The sequence below is a fragment of the Etheostoma spectabile genome, chromosome 22 (assembly GCF_008692095.1).
Source record: "Etheostoma spectabile isolate EspeVRDwgs_2016 chromosome 22, UIUC_Espe_1.0, whole genome shotgun sequence".
Taxonomy (NCBI): Eukaryota; Metazoa; Chordata; class Actinopteri; order Perciformes; family Percidae; genus Etheostoma; species Etheostoma spectabile.
The window spans coordinates 3,733,883-3,744,681 of record NC_045754.1 but is presented as its reverse complement, the minus strand read 5'-3'; the positions used below and the strand labels follow the sequence as shown (position 1 = coordinate 3,744,681).

Sequence of the window (10,799 nt, the reverse complement as noted above, 5' to 3'; positions counted from 1 at the left end):
ACACACACACACACACACACACACACACACATTTATTAATTCTGAATGAAAAATGACTTCTCTAAGAATAAAAGTCATTTCATTCTCACATATGTAATAAAACGTCTTTTTCTTCGGGGAATATTGAATAATTTAGTCTTCCTTAAGTAATCTGTCGGGAAATGAGGGTCCACATGTTGTGTCAGACTTCCTTATTGTGTGTGTGTGTGTGTGTGTGTGTGTGTGTGTGTGTGTGTGTGTGTGTCTGACCCTCATATTGCATTAGCCAGCTTGGGCTAACCCGAGCCGACAGGGCAGACGTCCAGCCTCTGCACGTTGAAGGTTTTAAGTAAAACAAAAAACTGCCGTTTTTACCAAACTCGACCTATAGTTTAACTGATTAATTAATTAATTAATCATCTGACCAAAAAAATCTATGTTGTTTTACCTAGAATGGGCATTTTTAACTATGTCCTGATGTTGCAAGATAATACAAACAATATGATAACAGAGTGAAATGAATTAACAACAACATTTCTGGACATTAACATACGGACTCAGTCTCTCTAACGTAGAATGTGTTGTTGTTTTTTTCTTCTTCTTCTATCTTTTCTTTGCTAGCAGACTTTTTTTTAAGTCGACCAGAAAACTGGACCGGCGCTTCCTCCAGATGTTCAGCTCGTCCTGATGTTTTACAAACTGCTCTTTGAAGTTAAAGAGACGACTCCCACCTGAGCTCACTGCCCAGGGGTCGGCTGCTCTGAAATTTGACTTTCTTAACCTGAAAAACGTAACCGATGTTCACTAGATCTTGATAATAATTAGTTAATTAGTCAATTACAAGGGGAGGTCCTGATGCATCTAATCTTGGTATCAATGCAGTTACAAGATGAGGGTTTAATCACTGATTATGTAGCCTCTGCTAATAATAATAATTGTAATACCATAATAATATCTCATCAATTACACAAGCCGAAAGTCTGTTTTGTAGCATTGAAAACTGAATGTTTGAGATAGAGATGCAAAGATTAATCAACTGGGTGTCAATTATTTAATTAATCGGCAACTCAATTTAAATCTAAGTCAAACTTCTGTGATTGCAGCGTGTTAAATGTGAATATCTTCTAGTTTCTTCTCTCCTCTGGGACAGTAAAATTCCTTTTGGACTTTTGGGAAACACTGATCCACATTTTCACAATTTTCTGTCATTTTAGACCAAACAACTAAACCACTAATTCAGAAAATAATGGAAGAATTTTTTATTAAAAATGGATCTAATTGTTAGTTCCAGCCCTGGTTTGAAGACACTGGTCGGGTTTAACCCTTGTGTTGTCCTCCCGGGACAAAAACAGATACAAATTTGTCTTTTCTGTCCCTTTTGGGGATTTTATTTTAGTTTTACACTACTTTTTGGAAGTCATGGTCAATAACTTTCATTTATATAGAATTAGACCTAATATTTGAGTTAAAAAAAAGCAGAAATTATGAATTATTTTGACTAATAGTTAAGATCAGAGGAATGAAAGTGATCAATTGTATTATAAAGAGCGTTGTATTGAATCCAATCCATTTTTTGTGGTAATTTGTTTAAATAGAAATCCATATATTTAAGACATAGACATTTTTTAAAGGGGTTAAATTTGACCCGAGGACAACAGGATGGTTAAAAACGAAATTTAAAAGCAACACCAGGTTTTACAGAGGGCATTTTAATCATTTAACAAACATGAAGAAAAATATTAATTATTTATAGCCTTTAGAGCTCATCAATTTCCTCCTAAATAATCCATTAAAATCAGATTCAGCTTGAATTTGAGGCCAAAGGTTTGATTTATTTAGTCTTAATGGTGCAGGAGATTTGTCATGTCATGGTTTGGTCTATTCTCAGTTTTTAAACTCCAAACGGGGCATATTAGGCTAAACAGCTGCACAAAGAGATAAAGTCCATTAAACCATCTAAAAGCCTGAAACTGAACTGAAAACTTATGCAGCGAATGACAAAATTTACAAAACACAAAAACGGAAAATAAAAAATGGCACAACAACAAGTCGCAGTTAGAGGCGGACGGTCGGTGTCAGACTCCCCCACAGGGAAGGAGGGTTGACCCGCATCAAGGTCCAAATATGAACAGGTGTCTGCTAACACACCACAACACACACCCACAGGACACAACAAACACAGCACAACACACACACACACACACACACACACACACACACACAAAAACACACAAACACACACCACAACACACACACACACACGCCGAGCAGCAGAGATGGCAGCAGATGTTGTTGGTCCCTAGAGACCCACGGGCATGTTCCTAACGCTTGTTGGAGGAAAGCATTTTTACCGATGGGGGCATCTGAGAGTGTGGTGTGTGTGTGTGTTGTGTGTGTGTTTTTTTTTGCGTGTGTGCGTGTGTGTATGTGTGTGTGTGTGCGTTACGCACAGTGAGCTGTGAAGTCAGTTATTTAAAGTGAAGTGAGTGCGTCCCTTGCAACATGCTGACATATCCGAATTAGCAGATGTGTGTTTACACAATGAGCATCAGCCGACTGGGACGTGCTTGGAGTGATGACGTCTCTTTTGAGGTGTGTGTGTGTGTGTGTGTGTGTGTGTGTGTGTGAGAGAAGGATTGAGTGAGAAATGTGTGAACAAAAACATTACGTATCCTTGTGCTTTTATAAGTGGGTATCTGGAAATGCTCTACCTGTCCTACTGGGTATTTGGCGTACACCTGCGTTTAAGTAGACTGGGACAAACTGAGTGAGAGTGAGGACATTTCTGAAAGATAAGTTGAGGATTTCAACTTGATTTTTAAAGTGATGGTTAGATTAAAGTTGAAATGAGGATTAATTAATTTAGATACATTTATTGTAGGGCAACAAAAAATAACTAATTTTTATTATTGATTAATCTGCACTAGGGGTGGGAAAGAATATCAATGCGGTAATATATCGTCCTGCGTGCGTTACGAGAATCCATACGCTGCCTCCAATTAGCAGATAGATAGTTTAATTAATAAAATAAGATACTCTGGATGGATTTCCCTGCTCCCAGGGTCGCAGCTTCATGGCTTCTCGAGCTGGCGCTCAACACATGAACGAGGGAAACTGGAACAGAAGTTAACCTTTGAGAAAAGGTCTCTAAAATTTTGGACTTGGAATCACAGACAATTTTTACTTCTGTCATAAAGACATTCTTAGACCGATTAATCGATTTTCAAAATAGCTAGCGATTCATTTTGCACGCCAAAGAAAAAACATCCAATCTTTACATTTGAATGGCTGCTGGAACTAACAATGCACTGCGTCAATGAGGCTCCACACATGTACAGAAGTAGTCCCGGCAGCGTGACACAGAGAGAAAGCTGCCTCATTACACCAGTTTAACCTGAGACAACGCACGTGCACGCGCACGCACACGCACACGCACACACACACACACACACACACACACGGTTTCACACTCAGTTGAGCCAGTGGAAAAGTCAAACTCACTCATTAACGACTTTGTAATATATTCATCCTCACACACACACACAATGTGACGTTCATAACGGTTTCTCATCTAGATCCTTGCAGACTCTGAAGAGTGAGGTAATGAGTGCTCAGCTCTTTCTCAGACAGTAGATCTAAGCCATCTCCTCTGCATTTAAAAATCGATGCTTGCAGCTGCCCTAGCCGGCCCCCTTCCCCCCCACCCCTTCCCCCCCCACACACACACACATACACACACTTTAAAATCCGCCTTTTTTAATGACTGTCATGTTAGTCCTGTTAAGAACTCGATGCCATGATGTGTACATGTTTTTTTCCTAAACACATCAGTGTCCTGTAGTGGGTTTGTTTCTCTATCTGTGAATTACTTCATTAAAGCATCTTTAGCAAACTACAGAGATACAAACGCACAAAAACATGTCACATTTTTACATCAGTGAGTTTGCGAGTGTCCATCCTGACAGTGTACTTTTTTCCAGTATACTTTGACATTGTGAAACTAATGCAATATGAAATATGCAAAATAAAGTGTGTGTTGCACGTTTGAAAGTGGGCCAGAGAAAAAGGCTGAAGAATAACAAGTGTGTGATGCATCTTGAGGGAAAGAGTAAATAACAACATCTAATCCCCAAATAGCACATCACAAATAAATGATGATATCGGGCAGAGCGGAGGAATCTGAGGGAGGATTTTTTTATCTTTTATTTTTTTTTTGCTTTCAGATGACTCATGACTTTAATAGTGAGCCACACTAAGCTTCCACTTTGATACCAGCAATTATCCTGCAGGAGTAGGCGTCAATTCTCTCTCTCTCTCTCTCTCTCTCTCTCTCTCTCTCTCTCTCTCACACAGTGGATATCCATCTAAGAGCAATAGTGAGCCTTGTGTGAAAGCATGAGAACACAAGGCTGCACACGTGTGAGTGTACAAATGGCCGTGAGGGCTGTTTACTCGTCAATAGCAGCACACAGACATCTTTCAGAGTGTTACGCCGTTGTCAGTACAAACCGTGCTCGCTGTGTTAACATATTTAAAAAAAAAAAAAAAAAAAAAAAAAAGTCAGGCAAGACTAACAAAAAGCTCCCAACACAGTCTGGAGCATGGTCTCTGTCTGATGTGAACATGAGAACTAAGAACAGGAGGCGGAGGACTCACGGTGATGGCGGGCATCTGGTCGTCATCGCCCACCGAGTCCTCAGGATCGTGGTGTACATCCTGTAATCACACACACAACACACACACACACACACACACACACACAACAAGAGACGTTACACATTAACACACACCTGATCCACCGTGGTGACATGATAACAAGCTCCGTGCTGCAGGTCCTAACACGTCCCCCTCCACGCCCCTGCAGACACTCACTGAGCAGGCGGCTTTCAGACCGCTGCTTCATCGGAGGAGAATTTGTGTCTTTTATCTTTTTAGGTCCAAGCCCGAGGCCGAGTGTACCGCGTGATTTTTTGCAAAGTCATTTCTTGGATTATCATATCCCTAAAATCCGTACAACCTAAGCTAAAAGGTCATGTGAGTCTTGGTAAAGGTCAGCCTTTAGGGGGCGATATGATAAACGATCCTTGGTTTTATCAAAACACTCAATGCATTTAAAAGGGAAATTTGCAAATGCAATATCTCTGCCACACTAAATGCTATCAGTACCAAACCCGTGATGGTTTTTTGGCATGCCGCCCGGACGCTCTGTACCACATTTGGTAAAGATAAGCCATTAGGGGGCGCTATAATCAACGTAGACCATTTTGGGCCTACTTATCAAGCTTTTGTATCCAGCCTAGAAGCCCAGAGTTTTTTCGGGGTCATTGCGCTATTAATCCGTACCGTTACGAGCGCCTCTCCGTATTTCCCGACGTTCTCTGGCGCCCAACCTACTCCCCGCCAGTTCGCGTTGGGTGCCACTTTCGAGCGCTCTCTGGCTTGCTGGGGGACGACTTGAGCTGGGGAGGGCTTGGACTCGTTGTAACTGCTGGCAAGTTATTAGATTTTTTTTTTTTTTTTCTCAAAACATGTTGATTGTAATATGCACATACCAACCTACAGACAAGTTACAATTGTACAATTTACCCTTTTTTTATTTTTTAAACCAGTATATGCCATATGTTGCACGGACCCATACACAAATAAACACAAAAAATCGTTAAAAAAAAAAAAACAACAAAAAAAAAAAATAAAAAAAAACCCGCTCTGGAAAAAGAATGTAGGAGAAAATATTTAGTTTAACCAGGAGTAACCCCCCCCCCCGTTACCCACTCAGCTCACCACGAACAACACCCACACACACATTACCTGGTTATTTAGGCAAACCAAGGAACAACAACACCAAACAACAACACCAACAACAACAACAACAGGACACAAAGTTAGTGAAAAAGAGGGGAAATAAAGGCGTGTCATTTATGGAAAGATTTGACTGTACGCCTCCCCGCTCTGGGTTTACATTCTATCACGTTTAAAAACGACAACATGGTGTCTTTGAAGCCCCAGGGATGTTAGAAGGACATTTAGCAGACTTCCAATGTTTTACCTTTGTTGTAAAACATGTATTGTGGTCACGTCGTTAAGGAGAAAGGACAGTTTTTGAAAGCTTGGCGCTACGGTGTGTGCGCAAGTATTAAAACTTATTGACATTTCTAGTAGGTTGTGTTAGTAGTAATAATACACGCTGATAAGCAAAATCCGGCATCCAGGAAATCGCAAAGGTTTAAGCGCTCTGCAAGTTGCCGAACCCAACTTTAGGAAATAAAGGGTTTTTTTGCTTTTATTCTGTAGGTATGGGATAGCCAGCCCCCTCGTTGGAAATAAATAAACGTGACATTAGCAATAAAGGTTCCCTGGAAAAAGAAAAGTATAACCTATATGTATGGACATGAGACGAATTGACTAATTTAACATGTACCGTTAGATTATTTAGAGATTCAGGCTACTGTAGAGCTCATAGGCAGTTTTTAATTGTTTATTTCATTTATGTATTTAGAATTTAAATAAATATGCTTTGTAAAATGCAGAAGAATGGTGGGGGATCGCATGGATCTTTCTTTTGACTTTATATTTATAGTAGAGATTGAAAGCTTGTTGCGCTCATTTTGATGCTTTTAAAATCCAAACACTGGCGGAACCCTCAGCCTCCTAATTCACCAGGCTAATTTCATATTCAATTTTATTTTAGTAATCCAAGTCATATTACAAGTTATCTTTGGAGACCCTTTCCAGACTAGTACAGGCTCTAGCGATCACTCACTCCATGAATGATATAGGATCTTCATTCATAACGTCTAGTAGTTTACTCCTTAGTAGTAAAGCAACAGGGCCCTATGTGGACATGGGCCAAAAACTCCATTTTTAGGGAAGAAGAAACTGGGATCCAGACACACGACCAAGACCAGAAACTGATACAGTGTATCTTGTTGGCGGGGCGTTTCGTTCTGAGATTCTTTTTTCGGTTGGGGTTTCTACGGCGATTGCGATTTTTTGGGTCTTTTTTAAAGCTATAGTGTGTATATAGTGTGTGGATTCTGTCCCCCCTCATGAGGAAGTGATGACAACTACACTGTTGGTGCGTCCACTTGATACAAGTCTTCCGTGATCGCACAACGGGCTGACGCTGCTGTGATCACATGCCATGAAGACGCAGATTACAAAACGAAGGAAGAGAGGAAAAACAGTGAGGAGGCTACCAGACGAGACAGTCAAAGAAAACAGCGGAAGGTTTAAGATCACTTTAAACTGAAAGAAAAACCCAAAAAACTCAGGACGGTGTGTCTCGGAGGGGACAAGTTACACAAGGTAAGACTAACGTCCGCATGCAGCCTCTCGTCCAGCGTCTTCCTGCTACTCTCCAATAGAGATTGTTTTTTGAAAACAAGCTAAAAGGAAAGCTGTCGGTAACCTTAGCCCCTTTCCTTTCTCTGAACCAGCGCCTCCTGCACATGGCTACTTAAATATGCTTAAAATATATCCACAGATATATATATATATAAACATCAGGCATTTTAAGTAGGCTACAGAAAGAGCTCTGCGTGGAGCCTCCACACGATCATAAATCAAGCTTTAGTGGAGGCAGGAAAACACAACACAGGCCGAGGATCCATCCAGAGGAACCAGGACAAGGTTCCTCAAATTCAAATTATTACGAAACCCTCTACTCATCTCCTTCCTGCTCCCTGTGAGGGGGAAATCAACCAGATTTCAAATATATTTAACAGCGTTTCGACGAGACAGTCGAAACGGCCGAAGGTTTAAGATCACTTCAAGCTGAAAGAAAAACCCGAAAAACTCAGGACGGTGTGTCACGGAGGGGACAAGTTACACAAGGTAAGACTAACGTCCGCATGCAGCCTCTCGTCCAGCGTCTTCCGTTTTAGGAAACCAGCTAAAACGAAAGCTGTCGTGACCTTAACTGCTGGCAAAGACAAACCAGCCCCTTCCTCTGAACCAGCGCCTCCGGCACATGGCTACTTAACACGCAGGTGAACGACGTCATCGGACCATGAACACATTTTTTTGTGTACATTTGTATTTGCAGTGTAAAAAGCCAGAGGCATGAAGGGGAAGAAGGGTGAAAAAGATTTACATTTAGGCCCCTAAAAATGTACTTTGGCGACCTGATTTAGGAGCAGGGTGGCCTACGAGGCTTGTGCTTAAAATATATACATAGATATATATATATAAAAACATCAGGCAATTTAAGTAGGCTACAGAAAGAGCTCTGCGTGGAGCCTCCACACGATCGTAAATCAAGCTTTAGTGGAGGCAGGAAAACACAACACAGGCCGAGGATCCATCCAGAGGAACCAGGACAAGGTTCCTCAGAGAGACTTTGTTGTAACTTTAACTGTATTCCTCTGAACTGGAGCTGCAACTCACAGCCAGCTTCACTGTCGACTCATTGGTCGGCAGTGGTAATCGAAAATCGTTTGGTCTAATAATTAAAAAACACTCCCCTGGCATAGATTTTTCTATATTTTCTGACATTTTATAGACAAAACTAATGGATTAATTGAAAAAGTAAAGTAAAAAAAAAGCCTCCACACAATCATGAATCAAGCTTTAGTGGAGGCAGGAAAACACAGCACAGTCCGAGGATCCATCCAGTTTCTCAAAGTATTATGAAACCTTCTAATCATCTCCCTCCTGCTCCCTGTTATGGAGAAATCAACCAGATTTCAAATATATATATATATATATTTATATATTTTTAAAGTCCCCAGACTTTATCAGCAGATTCCGACTGCTTCAACCTCATCTGCTCGGTTTAAAAAAGGAAGAACAAAAACAAAACGATGAATTAGCATTATGTAAGTCAGATTAGCAGCCGGTCTGCTGCTTACCTGCTGCAGCGACAGCTGGGACTCAGACCCTGATAGCAGTGATACTACTGCCTGACAAGAACAATATTAACTATAAAAGCGATTATGGAGACTATTTACTTTGCAGATAAGTGCAGCGCCGGGAGGATAAGCCTGAAAACTGCACAGCGGGGGGAGGGGGGGGGGGGGATGACAGACAGGATGAGTTCTGGATTTTGATTAGAAAGAGGGAGTAGGATGCAGAGATGGAAGGTGACAGAGAGGACAGGCTTGCACATGGAGGGGAAAAGGAGGAAAAGCTCTGTTTATTCTCCAAGGAAAAGGACTGCGGAGTCTTCTCCTGGATTAAAACTGTGCAGCCGGTCTCTGAAGACACCGGGAGTCCCCGTCAGACCCTTTTAAATCCTTCACTTGATGGTTTAAAGAGACTGTCGGTGTTCGGGAAATACAAAAGATCCTTTTGAGAGACAATAATGCTCCAAGTTTCCCATAAAATATAGCTTTGGGGGTTGAAATATAGCCAATTTTGTTTGTTTTTTGGACACTGCTTGAGGTCGCACAGTCATGAGTCATCGTGATCTTCATCATCATCATCATCATCATCATGTCAATATGCAAAAAATATGCAGAGCTTGCACACTTGATACACAAAGTACACACACACAGTTCATCCCAGCTCAAGAGAAGTAAAAGACTCGTCCGTGGCCAGATGTTGAGGGATGCAGAATGTGTAAAATGTCAAATTTGTGGCAATCAAGATATTAAAAATACCTGAAAGGTTCTTTTAATAATGTAAAAGTAATGAGCTGCCTTTTGTACCTCTTTCTTTTTGTTAATGCAGGTTTGTACCCGTTGTAATTCTGACATTAAGTCCTGTGATTACTTGTGTGGATATAGGTTCCCATGGTAAACTCAGAGAACACCTTTCATATTATTGCAGCATGTAACTTCGTTTTTAAAAATCAAATCCAATTAAACTCGAGGATTAAATTGGGAGACTTGATGCCAATAATCCGCTTGATTTCTACTTCTGCGTGAAATCTACGCCGCTGCTACATTCTTAGGTACGTGAAGACACTAACCGACGCCGTAACCTGACGTGCACCTCTCGGAAAATGTAACTACACGTCGCGGCGACGTGCGTCCCTCGCCCGTGGCTCGGTTATGCCTTGGCCATTGACTATCGTAACGCTCCGTATGGAGGAGTTAGCGAGGCCTCCACCCTCGACTACAACTGGTTCAAAACGCTGCCGCTCGGCTCCTCACTCTGGGACTCGTAAGCGAGATCACATCACCCCGGTCCCGGCCTCTCTTCACTGGCTCCCGAGTAGTTTACGGATTGATTTTAAGATTCTATTGTTGGGTTTTAAAGCCCTTCATGGACTAGCTCCAGTCTACAGCACTGATCTGTTGAAGCCACATGCTCCTTCAAGGTCATTCGGGTCTGCGAACCGGTCTCTTCTTGTTGTCCCTAAAACGCGGCTCAAGAGCAGAGGGGATCGGGCTGTCTCCGTCGCAGCCCCGAGACTGTGGATGAAATCTGTATCTGTCTTGCCCATGCTGATGTCTTGTATAAACGTCTTTGTCCTTATGTAACTGTATTGTTGTTCTAGTTGTCCAAATGTGTCTAGTCCGTATCGATGTCCTGCACAAATGTCCGTCCCAACGTGCTGTAACCACGTCCAATGTTTTGATTCTGCAGAACAGGAACCTGCTGAAAACCAGTTTTTAAACCGAGTCAGCCCCGTTTATATAAAAATTGAAAATATGAAAAAACTGTCTCTTCCTGTCAGACTGGCCCCCAGTCTTCTGGTTTTTAAATCGCAATTTAAAACACATTTTTATTCCCTGGCTTTTAATCCAACATGAGAAGTGTATGTTGTATTTGTCTGGTGTTGGATTCTGTCTATTTATTGGTTCATGTCAACGTACAGCACTTTGGTCAACCTGGTTGTTTTAAATGTGCTCTAGAAATAAGGTTTGATTGATTGA

The 10,799-nt window shown here is 41.5% G+C and overlaps 1 protein-coding gene across 1 annotated transcript in view; it reads right to left on the bottom strand.

Moving 5' to 3' along the window:
• The window catches only part of rps6ka3b (ribosomal protein S6 kinase, polypeptide 3b), a 77,434-nt gene that overhangs the window by 61,825 nt on the left and 4,810 nt on the right, over positions 1-10,799 (bottom strand). Inside the window, exon 2 of the mRNA XM_032504524.1 lies at positions 4,636-4,695. Within this exon, the coding sequence (XP_032360415.1) occupies positions 4,636-4,695 (60 nt within the window). The remainder of the gene's footprint in view (positions 1-4,635; positions 4,696-10,799) is intronic.